This window comes from Genypterus blacodes, unplaced genomic scaffold, assembly GCF_046128005.1.
Source record: "Genypterus blacodes isolate CSIRO-AG114 ecotype Tasmania unplaced genomic scaffold, CSIRO-AGI_Gbla_v1 ptg000024l_1, whole genome shotgun sequence".
Lineage (NCBI taxonomy): Eukaryota > Metazoa > Chordata > Actinopteri > Ophidiiformes > Ophidiidae > Genypterus > Genypterus blacodes.
The window spans coordinates 254463-273199 of record NW_027466837.1 but is presented as its reverse complement, the minus strand read 5'-3'; the positions used below and the strand labels follow the sequence as shown (position 1 = coordinate 273199).

The 18737-nt window shown below is 43.5% G+C and overlaps 1 protein-coding gene across 1 annotated transcript; it reads right to left on the bottom strand.

Moving 5' to 3' along the window:
• Positions 1–1371: 1371 nt before the first annotated feature.
• Positions 1372–17440, bottom strand: LOC142992846 (matrix-remodeling-associated protein 5). Its single transcript, XM_076143359.1, has 17 exons — positions 17354–17440; positions 16873–17009; positions 13709–13838; positions 13379–13617; positions 12752–12903; positions 9531–11643; positions 8398–9455; positions 7861–8123; positions 7245–7539; positions 6947–7147; positions 6352–6870; positions 6074–6245; positions 5533–5811; positions 5177–5303; positions 4854–4934; positions 3249–4395; positions 1372–3166 (listed from the first exon to the last, which is right to left on the bottom strand). The coding sequence occupies exons 1-17, from the start codon at positions 17438–17440 to the stop codon at positions 2613–2615; spliced, it is 7554 nt and encodes a 2517-aa protein (XP_075999474.1). The 3' UTR covers positions 1372–2612.
• Between the last annotated feature and the right edge of the window lie 1297 nt (positions 17441–18737).

Genomic DNA, 18737 nt, shown 5'->3' with positions numbered 1-18737 from the left:
GCTAAGAAGACAAATCCCACAAAAAAGCTTGCTTACAAACACACTTTTGTGCACACAGACACATGTACACACACTCGCGCTGATCCAAAACTGACATGCATACAGACCCTCTCCTCCTCACAGACACATACACTACACTGTCTTTCTCAAAGAGATACATATAATCTCTTTCACACACACACACGTATATGCACGACAAATACGCAAAAAACACACACGCTCACACTCTTGCCCTGCATTGAACAATCCCGACGCTTGTGTCTGACAAAGCTCCCTTATTCCTCAGTCAAAGACCGGTCTGTGTGACACTAAGCCTCACTGAGACATTCACATTCTGGTGAACACAAACCAACAGTGAAATATAGCCACATTTGCATACACACACACTTGTATCCACACATAAAAACACACACACATATCTTGGGTTTAAACATTGACACGTGGCTGTAGTCAGTCATTGAAACACCACAAATCTGTGCGTTACTTATTTTTAAATCTGGCACACAGGGCAGTGCGGTGCCGATCTGTCGTCTCAGCCGTGGGAACAACTTGCATCCAAATTTACCTACAAGCTGAGAGTCCAAGTCAGCGTCTCAGGGCCAAGAATGATGTGTTTGGCTTTGTTCCCTTTTGGGATTGTTTTGTTTGACTTGAGCAAGTGGTTGTTCTTATCTGTAAAGTTAAATTCATACAAAGGTAAACACAGATTAAAAACATACTGAATTTGCTAAATGATGCTCAAATATCATAAAATATGTACAAAACACTGCACTCCTGAAAATGTCAATGTTCAGTATGACCTGTGTTTTGCTGTTCACATGACAAATAAACTTGAAAATTGAAACTCGAAACCATAGAGAGTGTATACTGTATGAATTCTATCCATTCACGTTTGTCATCAAATTCTGAATACAGCAGATTATCAACAAACAACATTAAGTTGTTGTTTTTGTCCATTATTGCTCAGTCACCATCTTGTTTGAACATATTCACCTTGTTTGTTATAAGCCGTTTCATTTTGTGTGGAACCTTGATTCGACCTGTAAACACTCATTTCATGTGTGTGTCTGTAGGTCTTTGTGTGACGCACTGGCTTCCCCACTGGACAAAATTCAGCACCGATTAGCACACAAACCCTGTGAGAGAACTTGGAGGAAGAGCGTGCAAATAATTCACCTGAAAAAATCTTCATCTCAGAGGAAAACAACAACAACAGCTTGCATTTGGGTGAGTGCCAAAGTTCTTATATTTAGGCCCATGTCGATACTGGCTCTCTGAATACAGGCGGCTGACTGAGAGAGATTGACAGAAACAAATAAACACAAACATTTTTATTTTCTACTTATAAATTATAAAGTTACATATGTTGTATTATGCAGACTAGTGTTTTAAATACCCAGGTGCTTCTCATTCTCTCCTCGAACCTTCGATTTCAGTCAAACCTGAGCCTATTTGATTCTTCGTAGCCACTGGCTGGTTAACTGTTCTTAGCCACCGTAAGCTCACAAGGTAGCTATAATGCTATTAGTGGCTATTACTCGCTCACCATTATGTGCATGAATAAATGACATGGATACACAGTTCATTAGCTGATGCACATTGTAGAGCAGTACTATGGTGTACTTGTGTCCCAGTAGGAAGGAGTCAATGTCCACTATAACTTCACAAGATCAGGTACTTTAATAATTAAACACATCACTAAAGAGGTTATAATGGACTTGCTGTGATTGCCCACTCCTTGTTAATGGCTGCTGAGACATTGTAAGGTTATGGAGTTGAAACTGTGTTGTAATCCACAGTAGTGCTTGCTACTCCCTGATACAATTTCTTGCCATTTTACACCTTGGAGTACTGGGAGTTGTTCTTGTGTACCAACACCTCTTTTAAGCCCCTGGTACTCATTTCTGCCTAAAGCAAACCACATCTTCTGACAGTGGACTCTGGGTACTGTAGTTTAATTTTAGGACTCCTGCGGTTGTGTCAGGTGATCCTGTATCTGTTTACCTTCATCCCACACCTGGTAAAGAGACTGGCACTTGTTTTTTACACTTCACGCAAAGCTCCATAGTGAAAATATCAAGATTGATGCTTTTCATCTGGCATGGGATGTTTGCAACTATTATTTCCCCCCAAAGTTCCATTGTGGAGATGATACAGGACCTTAGATGACAATTTTACAAACGGTAGACAAAACAATGTCTAAAGTATATATATCATACATACATTTAAATATAGCAGTCCTGAGACAGCAAAGTCCTCAGTCATTACATTACAGAACAGACTGGAAGAGAATGGAAGGGAAATGTGAGTGACGCTCAATGATCAAAGCTGGAGGAGTAAAAATGCATTTCCACTGTTAAAGGAAGGACTGTTCCAATGACTGTTCCAATGTTCACAATGGCAAACTGAAAATACGCTAAAAGTTGCATTTAATAGGTGAAAGTTCCCCATAGAGTCCATGTTTGTTGTACATCAATGTTTTTCAGACCTCCTGTATTATGACAGCTTTGCCGTCTGCCATCCTTACAACAGCATTTGTTCAGTCTGCTCATATCCCCTCACTTGTCTGCTGTGAGATTCTCCTCATTTAGAAAAAAATGACGTACTGTTACTCAAACCACTTGCAGGTATGTAGATTTAAAGTCTGTCCCCAGTGCGTTTTTGGCATTGCATTTGTAAATGCCAGAGTTCATGAGCACGGGGTTCTGTATGACCAGACTTCCCTCCTCGGTCATGTGGATCCCTCCCTGCACGGTGAAGCGGTTATGTGGGACCAGTGTGGTGCGTCCAGGTAACGTCCATGAGATATCTGGTTTGGGAATACCAGTTGCTACACAGCTTAATGTCACTGGCGTTCCTCTGTGGACTCTGGTGATGGAGGTCAGCACATTAGTGATGCGTGGCGGGTAAACCATCACTGACACAGGGTAGGACAGGGTTGATGAACCAAAAGCGTTGAAGGCTTTACAGGTATATGTTCCTTTATCAAAGGTGGCGACCTGTCGGAGATGGAGTGTCCCATTGGACAGCAAAGATACTCGGCCGACGGTTTGAGGTTTGTCCAGAATGAGGCCATTCGGCAGGGTCCATGTGAGGGACGCCTGTGGCCAACCGTCCACAGTGCAAGGCAAGTTCAGACTGTAGCCATACGTGATCTTGATCCCACCTGGAAAATGTGGAAAAGGTGAGTTTCAAGACGCCTCAGTATAGGTACAACAAAAGCATGTGAATGAAAGACAAAATCGTACCTGTAGATCCTCTAATGACCGGCTTCCTGCCTGCCTCCAGGGCATAACGTTTCTCAGCTTGTCCGGCCACGTTTTTCGCTATGCACCGGTACACTCCCTTATCACTTGCAACCGGTTGAGAGATCCGCAGAGTCCCATCTCCCAGATGATGGATGAAGCGTTGAAGTCTAACACCGGGAGCTAACACGGTCCCATTGGGTATGACCCATGCAAACTCTGGGTGTGGTTTACCACGAGCAGGGCACACCAGGATCAACTCTCCACCACCTTGTTTTATTGGTAAGATTTCAATATTGGGAACAGCAAAGCTTGGTTTCTCAGCCAGTGAGGCCACTTCTAACTCAACCAAGAGTGAAGCTTCACCTAGGTGGTTTTTAGCCAGACAGGTGTATCGCCCTCCATCTGTTTTCCTCACACTTCTCAGCTCCAAGCTCCCATTTCTGTGGACCTGGAAGCGACCGCCCAGATAGGGTGTTGGCAGCGGCTGGCCATAAGGGGTGAGCCACCACACTCTCGGCTCAGGTTTCCCTTCCACTGGGCAGTTCAGAAGTGCCGTTTGGTAGGAAACAGCCAAGATCTTTGATGTGGTCTTTCCTTTCATTCCATTAATAAAAGGCTCCTGGGATTCAACCTCAAGTTTCAGGTTCTTAACATCATCACCAGCAGAATTCCGTGCCACACATGCGTATTTGCCTTCATCGGCAAGAGTCACTTTCTTGACCACTAATGTTCCATCATCCATAATCTGATACCTATCTGAGGACGCTGGTATGACAGCATTTCGTGGTGAGATCCAAATGATTCGGGGAGTAGGTTCACCTACTGCTTGGCAACTAAATTTACCTATTTCTCCCAGCCTCACTCTTACCAGTGACTGTGATTTAAATCTAATATTCGGAGCGTCTGGTCCTACTTTGACGCTCAGTTTTCTTTCATCTTTGCCCAGTTTATTCTTGGCATAGCATGTGTAGTCGCCCTCATCTTTTTTGCCCATCTGCTGGAGAACTAATGTTCCGTTGCCAAAAATGACATAGCGGCGATTCCGCAGGCCGCTGTCATCTGACTGAAGGGCGTTGTTAATTAATGTTCCATCTGGGAGGCTCCAGGAAACCTCTGGATCGGGAAGACCAGTTGCAACACAATCCACCTAGATAGGAAACAAATGATGGATGTGAGCTCATTGGTAATCAGCCTGTAAGTCAGTAATGAATCATAAAGGCATTTTGTGAATTAATTTCTACAAACAAAGTATACATATTTACATTCTTCTGCTTTCCCAGTTACTTGTTGGATACCTTGTCTGACTTATGTTCCCTGATTGTTCAGTAAGTTGTTCTTTATGGCCTTATTTGTTGTTCCTCGCGTTTTTATGTCTTTAATAAGGACTTCTCCTTGCAATTTATTTTGTTGACTGTGTTTGAATCCTGCTCCCTTTTACTTCTGTATTTTTGTAATAGGATGAATCACACCTCCCTATTGCTGTGAGTAACTGGTGTGTTAACTTATTTGTTTGAGTAACAAGGCCTCAATGTTTCTGTATAAAAGTTAACATGACAGTATATGTAAAATCTATGCATGCAAAGTGACATAGCTCCACACAGATACCTGAAAGTGTTCTCCAAAGGTGACCCGGCTCTGTGCAGTTCTCACTTGTTCGATTCTGGGAGCTGTCATCAGTACTTCCACCTGAAATATGTCAGTAACAATTATCACAAGATTTCATCATAGCTTTGTACAATACATAACAAACTTAAATAAACCATGTGGGCAAAATCCAAATTTGATTCCCTAACTAAGAAATGATTGAGTTATTTCCTACATGAAGCAATGTAGATCTTCATAATAAACAAAATTGCCCTTGTGCCCTTAATGGAGATGATTGGAAATTTGCTAGCAGAAAATACTTATTTATCTCTGACATTGCATACCTGGAAAAGCTCCATATCTTCTCCATTGGGCCGCTGAAAGACACACAGATAATTTCCTCCATCCAGCTCAGTTAGCTGAAGGATCCTGAGAGTCCCATTACGGAACACTTTAATTGGTCTCTCTGGGCTGCGGACAGAAAGCGGGGAGATATGAGATGGAGATTAAAGCAATCAGTCAAAAGTAATTGCACATCATTTTTCTTGATTTTGTTTCCATCAATTTTTGACACCCTAGTCCAGTGCAGAGCAGTGTTTGTCGCTGATAACGGCACTGTTGCACTCATATACCCCCTAAACATAAAACCTAATGTATTTCAAAATATTTTTTTAAGTTTTTACAAAGGCGTTTATGTTACCTGTACCGATGCTCCATTACGGTCTTGGAGGGTAACTGCCAGGTGGTTCCTCCTGTTAATCCTGTAGACTCAGGACAGTGGAGGTAGACGGCTGAACCATACATAGCAGAGACAGAGTGATGTCTGGAAGGCTGTGATGTAGTTTGTCGGTTAGTTGGAGGGTTGGGAAGAGGAGGAGGAGGAGGAGGCTGACGAGAGAGTGCTGGGGCATCCGCTCTAACTTCCAACTGGAGAGTTCTTCTGGCAATACCCACAGCATTTGTGGCCACACACTCATACCTGTGAAATGATTAACAAGCAAGTCAAAACAGCATAGACTTCAAATGGGACGGTGCAGCAAATCAGATGCATTTCTAATCTTAACAACTTCATTTAATTTAACAACACACTTCTTATTTAATATTCAGATGCTTATTTAAGTGTTGGCCATTATTCTAACAGGTTTACCTGGTAAGACCCCATTAAACCTGTCCATACAAACAGAAGGAACAGGAGAGAGAAACGAAAGAAGAAAAAAAAGCATACAAAATAGCACTCCTACCTCCCAGCATCAGCTGGCACAACATTTCTAATGTACAGGGTCCCATTGGGGAAGACAAACAGCCTGTGTCCCAGGAACTGTGATGGCTTAACATGGACCCCTGCTGGGAGCGACCATTTCAGGGCAGGCTGCGGAGCACCCTTTGCAGAGCAGTGCACGTACACACTCCGACCTGGTTAGATTTAGATTTTAGTGGATTACAGAAGCATACAAGACATATCACAGCAGAAACTTTGATAAATAATGTACTGTGTGACTTAAACGCATCTCTGCCACACCTTTCTGAATGCTGACAGTGTCCTGCGTCCCTTCGCTAATGCTTGGAGGCAAAGCAGCTACGTGAAGATGATAAGTAACTGTGTCAGCACCTGCAGCATTGCTTGCAATACACTTATAGTCCCCTTTGCTGGAGAAATTTGCAGACTGAAACTGCAGGGTTCCATTTTGAAGCAGGGACACCGAAGAGAGACCTATCTTGATGGCTCCAACTTCACCAACAAATGCCCGGTCCGGGAGAATCCAGGAAACTTGGGCTGGCGGTTTTCCAGAAGCCAGACAATCAAGACTCACTCTTTTCCCAAAGTAAACAGACACTTCTGTGGACTTGGGAGGTTGGATCTTGGGTGCCTCAGTCTGGACAGCTAACGTGATGACGATGCGATCTGATCCGAACCTGTTGTGGGCCGTGCAGAGGTACTGGCCCCGATCCTGCAGCTGGATGTTTTTAATAACAAAGGTTCCATTCTTCAAGACTTCAAAGCGGAGGCCGTGGTTGGTGCCGGCTGGGATGGTGGCACCTGAGGAGGGACAAATGGATAAGGTAAGAGAAAGAAATCTGAATTCTCCCTCTTTCTTGGTCCAACTCATTATTACCTGTAGACACTTTGGTCCAAGCAATGTTGGGTTCAGGACTTCCAGATGCTCTGCAGGGCAGGAACACATCACTCTCTGCCAGCACTGACACACTGTCTGTGGTTACTGTGGTGATATGGGGCTTTCCTCCACCTCCTCCACCAGCCATCAGCCATGGGAAAGGAGGCGCAGCAGTGGGACGCCGAGAGCTAATACGTCCAGCTGCAAAGTTATAATTTTACAATAATTATAATCAGTCAAGGTAGCGCTATCATCGATAACTTTATAAGATAGATAACAGAAATAAGGACAACAGTGCGTTTATCTCCAATGGGCCACTGACCTCCATGCAGAATTTCCGGAGTGGTGTAGCTGTGAGGGTGGGCAGTTGAAAAGAAACCAGAGTAAGATGATTCTGATGGTTTTGCAGGTTGCAGGCTGTAGGTGTGAGAGGCAGTGGGTGCTGGTGGTTTGGGTGTAAGAGGCTTGTATGGAGATGGAGGAGTTGGTTTTGGTGTGACAGGCAATGGGGGGCTGTGATGGCTGGTGGGATTTTTGGGTGTCAGAGGAAATGTCACCCTTCTTCCTAACTGAGCAATGCGATCAAGCTGTGCCTGGAAAACAAAATAAGTAAAAAAATAAATCAAACCTGCCCATTTATCCCTAATATTATATTTCATTGCATCATATATCAGATTTTGTCCCTTAATAATGTCGACACATATTTTGACAGTAATAGGAATACACTTTAATTTCACTTGAGCTATGTAAAACAGTGTTGCCAGCTTATTTATGTTGAAACAAAATTTTTTTCCATCAAAAACATTATCCATGCATAGTTCAAATCATTATTTTCCAATATAAATTTAATTAATTTTCCAAATTTTCACATATTCAAAGAAGTATATTACACAGTAACCCTCCAGTCATCATACCTGTCTGTATCTGTTCCTCAGACGTGAAAGAAACAGCTGATCTCTGGTGTGCGTCCTGCCATCAACATGGTGGCCTTGATGGCGATTTGATGTATAGGGAATTGTGGGAGCAAATCTGGAGTTTCCCGATGATCCAGGTACAATAGGCGTGGGCTTCACAGTTTCAGCTATGATCTCTGGACGATTGGTGACTGCTGACCCTTGATCCCAGGGGTGAGGTAGAGGCCAGGGCCGACGGGTGGGCACAGGGAACAACCCAGGGCCTAGGGACAGAAAGCAAGCTTTGTCTTCAAACACAACTAATATAGCAAATGGGTTGTGGGTTGTGCAAGGTGAGATGGAAAATATGCACTGTTGTGGGTCCCATGGGTCCCAACTAAATATTGGCTTTGTATGGACTGTTAGACGTTGACAAGTCGACATGATGGGGGTTCTTCCTTATTGTGTTTGATTGTGACACTATGTGCTTAATGATTGCCTAATCATGTTTCAGAGACCTTTTTGTAAAGTACACTGCCTACAAACTGTTTTATTTACCTTGCCTTGGCTGAGGAAATGACCTTTGACCTGGAACAGATGGGTAGAGGGGGTAGGAATGATGCCGATGGTGGTGTGAAGGCCGGAATGAGGTCGGAGGGACACGAGGAGGCTGTGAAAACTTTCTCTTCTCTTTTTCTTTCTTTCCTTGTGTGTCGTCGTGTGCGTGTGAAGGCCCAGCAGTGGGAGTTTGTCCTTTCCTCTGGTTGTAGATCCAGGGATGAACTGGCTCCATGATCGGGAATCTATCGCTCTCAGGCTTTGCTCTTGGGTTTTCCTCCTCTTTGTTTTCTCCTCTCTGTGTGACATCCTCTCCTGTTCTGCTGCTGCCTGAATGCGAAGGAATACCCTTAAAAGATGGAGTTCTCGGTTGTTTTGGTGTTGTCTGGTCTTGTGAGGGTGTAGTGTAAGGTAGATTTCTGCTTTGGGTTGTGAACCGGATGAGATCCTGGGTATTGTAGCTCTGCGTTGCCTTCTCTCTCCCACTGCCTCCTCCTGCTTCAATTTCAGATAGTTTTTCTTCTTCTTCCTTAGCTTTAATAGGGTCTCTGCCCATTTCACCTTCAGACTTTGCTCCTTTGAAATGTTCATTTGATGGTGGGTATAATTCCCCTTGTTTGCCTGTCTCACCTTTACATTTTCCCTGGTCTCTCTTAGGCTCATTAACTTTTACAGACTCCTCTGCAACAGTAGTTTCTGTAGGATGATGGAGACCATCTGGGGTTGGAGTGGCAATAGTGTCTGGATAAGGCAAATAATGGCTACCTGACAGGCTTGGTTGTTTGTTTGTTCTATCTGATGGAATTGTTTGACTGTCGAAATCATGTGTGGTTTGAAGGGTGTTATCATTTACATCTTCTTTTGCATCCAAACCTTCATTTTCCTTGTAATCATAGGCATAATACTCTGAATCATCTTCATCTTCCTCTTCCTCTGTTGGATACTCAACATCTGTAGTAGTTGGAGGAGCTGTTGTAGTAGTTGTTGTTGTTGTTGTAGTAGTAGTTGTGGTTGTAGTTGGTGTGGTGGTGGTTGTAGTGGGTGTGGTGGTGGTTGTAGTTGGTGTGGTGGTGGTTGTAGTGGGTGTGGTGGTGGTTGTAGTTGGTGTGGTGGTGGTTGTTGGTGTGGTGGATGTGGTTTGGGGAATGGTTGTTTGCGGCTTTGACAAACGGGGGGAGGGGTTCAGATATGGATTGACTCTTCTCAGCGGTGGCTTTCTACGTCTATAGGGCAACCTTCTCCTGTTGGGCCGACCAGGACCAAGGTTGGAGTTGTCTCTTCTCTCTCCGGGGTGCTTATTTTCTGTCTGTTCAACTGGTTGAGGTGTTCCGATTGCAGGAGGGTCCGTGACCGTTTCTTTTTTATCATTAACACCCCCATCATGATAAATAGATGGTTGCTTGCTAATTGGAGGCTGAGCCACTGGTCTTACACGAGGTGCCTGCAAAACCGGTTGCTGATTCTCCAATATTTCAGACTTCTTCTCTATATCCTGTTTCTCCTTTGAATGTACTTCAGTCTCAGGTTTTGTGGTGAAGGATAAAGTTGTTGGTTGTGTTGTAATTTCAGGGGTAGTAGCATGGAGGGAATTGTCAGGGGTAGTCATAATAATCGTAGTGGTAGGTTGGGAAATATAACCTTTGATGGTTACAGTGGTCAGCTCTGGTAATGCTGAGGGCAAAGCAACATTTGCTTTAGAGTTGGCTTTTGCCAAAATCTCTGCCCAGCGATTTGGATCTAATTCCTTGACAGAAGTATTTGGTTTCCTCTTTGAATCTTTTATCTTCTTCCTTTTTATAAAGCCACCGGTATTCCTCTGCAGCGTCCCGACCTTCTTAGGTAACTGTGTGGTAAAAGGACGTTTAATTTCTTGGTAGTCGCCCCCTGAACCCTCCTCCCCTTCTTCCCCATCAATTGATAAAATCGGTACTTTGGACGTCTCAGATTCCTTCTCTCCTGTGATTTCCACCACATGTGACAGCATGTCAACTCCATACAGATTTGATGTCACACAGCTGTATTCCCCTGCATCTTCATGTGTCACTTTCTTGATCATCAAAGTGCGGTTTTCCATCATTTCTGTCCGTCTTGTTGTTTGTGTGGGTAGTACAATTTGATTTTTGGGCAGGTACCACATTGTTTGACTGGGCTCTACTGAGATCACTTCACAAGGGAGAGAGACCGACTGTCCCTTTGCCACAATGATTTTCTGACCATTGAAAGCAGTCGGGCTGAGTGAGCGTTCTTTGATGGTGAGCCTGATGGCCACTAAATCCACACCAGCATTAGTTCTGACCATACAGTGGTAAAGGCCCGAGTCAGCACCTGTGGCATTCAGAATCACAAGTTCCCCACTTTCAAGAATTTCAACTTTATCAGTCACGACTTCTGCAATGGACAAATCTGGAAGTATCCACTCCACTCTCACCTCTGAGCCTGAAGTGAGAACGCTGCATTCCAATCGAGCGTTTGAACCCTCGAGAGCGGTCTGAACTCGTCCTGTTGTCCCTCTACGAATGAGAGCCCAGGATGAAGAGATGTCATCTTCTTGTTGTCCCCCACGGCCGTTTATGTGCTTGGTAATTACAGTAGTAAAATCCATCACTAGGTTCTTGGTTGTTGTCTGCTGCCTGTTGAGCTTCAAAGTGACTCTGGGTTGAAGCAACCATGAGGGTTCTGCCATCAAATAACCCTTTAACTCTGTGAAATATGGGGAGTTCTCATTTACAGTTTGGGAGTATTGATAGGTGACTCTGCTTGTGTTTCCCCTTTGATGGCCTCTTTCTAAAATAGCAGGGCTTTCGTAGTAATACGCAACCAACTGCCATAGATTTTGTAATGTCTCCCGATCGATTTCACACTCTAGGGCGGTACTCAGTGAAACATTGACAGATGCCTCCCCAGGTAAGCGTGGATTCACAGTCCAAGTCATTGGTGAAGTTTCACCAGGCCGCCGCACATCACATGCCACATGAGCACTGTTTCCATGGCTGTCAGAAAGAACAAATGTCAACTGCCCTAAAGGTTTTTCAAAATCACGAGTGTAAGGGAGGTCAGGCTCTGCTTCAGTTTCAGCAAACACAGGATTGTCCCATTGTTTGAGAGGCGAGCGGAGAGCTGGACGTTCACAGGTAAGCTTGTCCAGACTCAAGCTGAGCCAGGAGGTCCCATTCAGGGGCTGGGGGGAGGAACACTGGGGGCAGGTCTCACTGGAAGGGTCTCGGTCCTTCTTGCATTTTATCACCCCTGGGAGTAAAATATGGAGGAAAGGAGGGGAATAGAAGGAGAAAAGGACGACAGGTTTATTGGATGTAGCTGAACATTGGATTTACAATCTGCTCATTAGCATTCTTCGAAATCAAAAGAAAAGCTAATAAAACCTTTCAATTTGTTAGTTTGAGCTCAGTGGATGTTTATGGATTCACTAATTCATTTCTGGCAGTGAAAGCCTTATTTTCACATGGAGCAGGCCATAAACATAATGATATATTATCAACTGTTCTAACACAAACAGCGAACACATGGAACAGATTATAAGTGAAACTGGAAAATACAACAATGCAAGCATTGACAAAAAGTTTGCCTGGCAAGCATGTGAATCATGAAAAGTAGTGAGACAGGCAGAGAACAATTAAATCAAATTAACCAATGTTATCATTCATATGGAGCCCCCCCTAAGGAAGTGAGCTACAGAACCAAACAAATATGTTTCAGGGGGCTTGAAGAGGCACTCGACCAAGTTTCACAGTTCACCTTTAACTCAAACCCTAACCTTAACCCACAGCCACTATATTAGGGAATGGTAACGTCCCATAGAAGTTGTACAAATCAACTCCATATGATCTGGAGCGTGCTCTAAACACTTTCTTTGACACTTTGACACTTTGTGTAATCAGAGTAAAATGCATGCAGTGGTTGCCAACTCAGGATATGACGCTACATGTTCAAACAAATCAGTTTTCTATCATAATCTACATCTGTTACTTGATCAGACCCAGCTTTGTGCTCAGCTTTACATCCACTGTGACAGATAAATTCTTGAATCCTCTCTTTGCTCTGGTCACAAAATGGCATCAGAGAATAGCAACATTCAAATGAGAAAAACTAAGGCAGCATGAGATGAGTACATTACATTACATTGCCATCATTTGGCAGACGCTCTTATCCAAAGCGACATACATTATATTACCACCCTTCGCAGAGGTGGGAGCAATTGAGGGTTCGGTGCCTTGCTCAGAGGCACCTCAGCAGGGACTTGAACCGGCGACCGTCCGGTTCCCAAGCGGGAGCTCTACCCACTGAGCTACTGCCTCCCTAGAGTAAGACAGGAAGTCGCATGTTTTGTGGCCTTTACCTTCATGCCTTGAGCTCCACTCCATAAGCCAGTGAAGTTGACAGTCACAGGTCCAGGGATTACCATGAAGAGAGACCAGCTCGAGTCTGGGTGCCGTCTTCAGCGCCGCAGCAGGGAGCTGCTCCAGCAGGTTGTCTGACAGATGTAAGTTTCTGAGAAAAAACAACACGTACTTTTCTTTACACACTTAACGCTGACAGCAGAATAGATCGCAACATGCAAACATGCATGGAGGCATGTGGAAAGACAACTGCGTTCATTGATAGCTTTGGCTAAATCTAACCTCCGCTCTATGGTACCTTATTTCAAATCAAAAACTGAACTAACTGAAACTACACAGTAAAACTATACAGTGTGACTTCTGTACTTATCTAAATAGTATTTTGAACCGTAAGTCAGGTTTTTAGCTAATCAAGATCTGGGAGGCACCAACTCTTGGCTAATCAGGTGTGTGTCATGCACTTGATGGCTTTCATGCCAAACACCACATCACCTTCTCGTACTGGCAGCCATGCTTCCTATTCTTGCCGTGATAGTTTTTCCACTGAGTAATTCTACAAATTGATGGTATAGATTGAGAATTTCCTCCAAAACTGGTTTGAGTGTCATAAACTTTAGGTTCCTTACTTAAGCCCAGAGGTCCAGAAGTTTCCAAGCACTGACACTGTGATGAAGGTGTGTGGGTGGATCTCTTTGAGAAGATTCCCTTCCAGCTGCAGGAGCTTTAATGAGGTGAGGCCAGAGAAGGAGTAGGGCTCAATAAACGTGATGAGGTTGTGGTCCAGATGGAGACGGACCAAAACTACCAGACCCTCGAACAGACTGGGGCTCACTGATGTTAGCTTGTTGTAACTCAGCTTCAAGATCTGGAGAACAGCGTCATTGTTATTAATCTGTGACTGTTCTATTTGAACATGGATCCAAATTATAGATCTTACAAACATACACACACTCTACCTGTAGTGATCTCAGACTGTAGAAAGCCCCTGGGTGGACTGTGCTAATGTCGTTACCATGCAACATGAGCATTTCCAGTTGTCGTAGCGACCTGAATTCTGACCCCTCCACCTCCGTCAGGCTGTTATAACTGTTAGAGGGAGAAGATAAACAGAACCAGTTACTAGGAATCAAGTCAGCTGTGTGTGTGTGTGTGTGTGTGTGTGTGCGTGTGTGTGTGTGTGTGTGTGTGTGTGGTGGGGGAGTGGTGGGGGTGTCATACTTGAGAGGCCATGCAACCTTTCAATTAAATGGAAAATGATGGCTGAAAAGAGTGACAGATGGAAAGAAGGCAATAGGTGTGACCGAACCAAGAGTCCTCAGTCAACCTTTGAACCCCACTGATTTTCTTGTTCTTAAGACGTCTTATTGGGCAAGGCAGAGGAAACACACACACACAAACACTGCTGAATTACCATTGTGCAGCATCAATGTGCAGTAGAAAGTTGCCAACAATGGAACAGCAGAGCAGAGTAGAGGCAGTTGACAGATCTGTCCAATAACAGGAATATGTGCGGCGGTGTGTTATCACCATCTATTTCTCTGCTCAGGGGTCGTACGATGTAAAGCACCTAGACATTCCCAGGTTGCAGTTATCACAGCCCAATTGCGGCCACATGGGTGATTGTGGAGATTGTGTTTTTCCACTGCCATCACTAAAACAGCCAGTGGAGGATTTATCACTACGGACACTTTCATGTGTGTTTCAGTGTTTCGTGACTGCACATGTTTTTAGTGAAGGTTTCCCCCACAGGAAACTGAAGTTGTTACTTTTTTAACAAAAGGTGCATCCCTCCAGTGTAGAATGTATTTAAAGCCAAACCTTTGTTGCTACTGAGCAAACGTCTGAAAGGTTGAATGTGTGGGATACAACTTCACCAGAGGACTGACTAGTGATGTGTTTCATGTTGACCTGGAGAGTCTGCAAAGCTGATGTGTCTTTAGTACCTCATTGTTTTGGTTGTACAGTGTACACAGGTGTAGCTGCTCTCACTCTGTACATGAACATGCAAAACCTAAATTATACCACGATTAAGGCAATGGATTGGTCTTTAAACTTCAATGTTTGGTTATCTAGTTGAGTTTCCTTCCCTTTTTGGATTTTTCTTACCTTCAAACCCCGGTGACCATAATCTTAGTTTTCACATCTACAGTTTGTATTGTTCATCAGTGCTGCCTATATCTTTAAATCATTCACTTGAGTTCTGTCAAAGTTTTTCCCTTTTGCTCCCTTTATGTCTCCAATGTGACATCAGCAATAACAATATCATAAATCAAATGTCAGAAGGGTGTTTTAACCTCCCAGCGCACAAAAATGTATGCAAACATCTTTAGGCTTTAATGCTCGTAAACAATTATCACACAGACTTCAGAGCACTTCATTTATTACAGTGTTGATAATGTTGTCATACATTAAAACTGGGAAATGATTGAGGCAAAACAAACCAATTAAAACAAATCAGATGTGTTTTGATTATTATTATTATGCCGATTCATCTCTGCTGTGTTTAATAATGTGACATCAGGTTAGAGCAAATGAAATGGCAGAATTTCAAGGATTACTGTCTTTTTCCTTGTCAGGTCTTCCAAACACAATTAACAGCTTTGTATTATGTGTTAGCCTTCATCCCCGTATGACTCTAACATCTTGTGCTTTGTAGTTTTTGACAGCAGTTGGTTTAGATGTTGTGCGGATGTAAACAAAAGTTGAAATGGACGGATACATGGATTTATCAGTGCATCATCCATTAAATGTGTTCAATTAGCCTTGCCCTAATCCTGCCTTAAATGATGGAATACACTCTCAACAGTTTAAATAAAATGCTCTGTGTGAACACGCACAATGGCTGGCATTAGACACTAAACGCCTGGTCGCCATCCCAGTTTGCAGGGTGGTCTAGTGTTTAGAGAGCAAGATTCTGTTAGCTCCCTGGAGGTTTGGTCTCCTTCCAAATGTCTGCTGTGCTGCAGTGTGTTTGAGGGAACTGCTCCACACACGCAGACGCAACCATCAGGGATCAATAGAGCATCAGAGAAGAAGCTTTTCATAATCCAAAGGGCATATTCGCCAGAAGTAAAACATATTAGCAGAGCAAAGAAACTCCAGTGTAGCATGCAGAGTCAGCCTCCCACTCACTACTTCAGCCATGAGAAAAGTAGCTATTGTCCTTTTTTCAAACCATTTTTTGATATTGTGCCACCATGTACATATATAATGTTCCTAACAGCCCATGAATTTTGTTTATCTAGATATCACTGATGGCTGCTCCCCGGTACAGGAGCCAAGAAGGAGACAGTCAGAAAGCTTGATACAGATATATAAAGATATGAGGTAGTTCTTACATGCTGAAAGGCTCAGAGCTACTGAATACCTGGAGAGAGAAACTGTAAGCAGAAGTATAACACACCTTAAAAGCAGCGGTAGCTTTAGACCCCATGTGCAGACGGCACAGAGTACGACTTTGCTACTACTTGCCAACGTGTTTGGCAGGTATATTTTGCAGCCAATTATTACACACGGTAATTTGTTTTAAACAATAGCTGGGCAGTTTCTCTGTTATGCTGGAGGACAGTGAAAGCTCTGTCCACAATAGTAAGAGCCACATGGAAGTGATCAAGTGATTTATTCCCTATGGAGTAAGTTTACTACCACATGCTGGTGCTGAACCCCTTTTCTTCCCGGCTTAAACAGATGTTGTCAAATTAAATGCACCACGGGCCATGTACTGATCGCAACACTGATTAGACTCTTCTGTTTGGTGTAAAACCAGTTTCTTTTGTACTTTGAACAGGTTGGAATTTGAAGCAGTGGCAGGCAGCAATACGTTTTCATTAGTGCATCTCCTGGGGCAAAAGACAGATCTCTCAGTTGGTTCCATAGTGAGAAAAAGTCATTTCAAAAGAAGACTAAATGAGTTATTATGATTGAGTTCTTCCAGTCCAACCACAAAGCTTTCGTCTCAGCAGTTTGCTTTGGAGTTATTACTGGCAGAGTTGATCAATTTGTCAGCAAAAGAAAACATTTCTCCAACAAATCACCCGCACCAGATCCTGTGCAGGATTTGCAGGGTTAGTTTTCTGACCTGTAGACTAACTAATGATGTCATGTAATGATGTGGTCTTACCCGAGGTTGACTCTTTCTGTGTCTTTAGGAAAGGGTTGTGGTATAGTGATGAGGTGTCTAAATGTACAGTGAACCTCTTTGACACCAGGACAGGTACAACTCCTGGGACAGGACGGGATTGCGTGGACAGGAGTGATCTAAAATGAATTCAGAGAAAGATCAGACAAGATGAGGCGATGAGAATCAAACAGATAAGTTCAGACCTGTGTAGGCACTCACAGTTTGGAAAGATATCAATGCTAACTGGACCAAATAGAATTATGGCTTATATAAAACAGGTGCCAGGTCTGATGCCTGATTCCACAAAGAGTTGTTGTCTCCAATAATTTGTGCAATCTAGAGCCAAGATTTTGTCTTTGTAAATGAGCCAAGATTACCTTTAGACCAAACACAGTAGCAGTTGGACATACATACTTCCGTGGCTACTGTTTCTGCGGTTGGCTCAGATTCCCTGCTGTCGTAATATTTAAGCGACTTTTACCGTTTGCCAAAGCAGCGACGAGAGGATTAGTGGAAACCACACTGCGGCCAACCTGCAGAGGAGATTAGCGCACCACCGCAGCGCCATGACTGGATGGCTGGCTGGCAGGGCGCTCACGCCATTAAAACACCTGGAGGAAGTGACAAATGGAAAGAGAGGCACAGATGTTACACAGGAAGGAATCTTGGATGAGAAAGAGATAGCGAGCGAGAGATGGATTTCTTTTACGACACATTCTCTCCATTGTTTGCAATTTTGTGGAGTTTCTGGACCAGTTGTTTCGTTGTGTCCTGTTTTGTTACCCAAAGTGTCCGAATTCTCGCCCAATTGCCTAAAGTTACGTCCAAATTGCCTCCTGTAAGATGCCCCCCATGTGTTCCCTCAGTTTTTCCATGATTGATGTGTGGGCCTCTAAAGCCATTTGAGACATTGTATATCATAATGGGCTTTGCATGTAAACATGACTTGACAGACAGCATATCTGTGGTAGAACACACTGCAGTAACCTGGGCACAGAGTCACACACACTTTGTAATGTCTATGTAATTGCATACATTGTGTCATTTGTTTTATATGATACATGAAAAACAAGTACATAATCAAAAACACATTTTCACTTGTGACAGCTGATGGGCTCTTAAAAGTCTTGTCTGCAAACACACAAAGCTTTGGCAAGACACGACAAAAGAGTTATTTGCCATATTTAACAAAGTGCATTCGATTAGCAACCACATCACGAGCCCAAGCTGGCACACCTGCAAAGGCTATGTTAGACAGGAAGCGAGGGGAAGGAACAGGTGAGAGAGAGAAAGGAAGAAAGTTATGAGAAAAATCTCTGTCACTCAAGAAGTTGACAACTGTTGCAGCTACTTAACGGCAAACTGTTTGCCCCTGAGCTCGATCAAACACATCAAAGGAGCTGGTTTGAACAAACGCTTAGATTCTGCCTGACATGAACACAATCCTGTTCAACTGTTTAAAACTATGGAGGACAGATGATATACCTATATATATTTATATAGTACAGCTCGCAGGATTTGTAATATCTGAAACATGTACTGGAATAAACCGGAGTACAATAGAGAAATGGAAAGTAAACACTCACCACATGTGGTTTGCTTTAGGCCCAGGTGGTTTGGCACTCATTATATTGATTTAAACGTTAACATGCTTCTTTCAGGGCATTATATGGCAATTACATACAACCACAACATGGTGTAAACACCCACAGACATACTGTACACACACACACACACACACACTCGCACACACACACACACACACACACACACACACACACACACACACACACACACACACACACACACACACACACACACACACAGGTATTTAGAGCCATTTGAGGCCAGTTTGGGGTTTCTGG

Coding starts and splice junctions, on each gene's coding strand:
- LOC142992846 (XM_076143359.1), bottom strand. CDS start 17,440: ATGGCGCTGCGGTGGTGCGCTAATCTCCTCTGCAGGTTGGCCGCAGTG. Junction 4,396..4,853: donor CCTTTGGAGAACACTTTCAG/GTATCTGTGTGG, acceptor TTTCCTATCTAG/GTGGATTGTGTTGCAACTGG. Junction 3,167..3,248: donor GGTCATTAGAGGATCTACAG/GTACGATTTTGT, acceptor CACATTTTCCAG/GTGGGATCAAGATCACGTAT.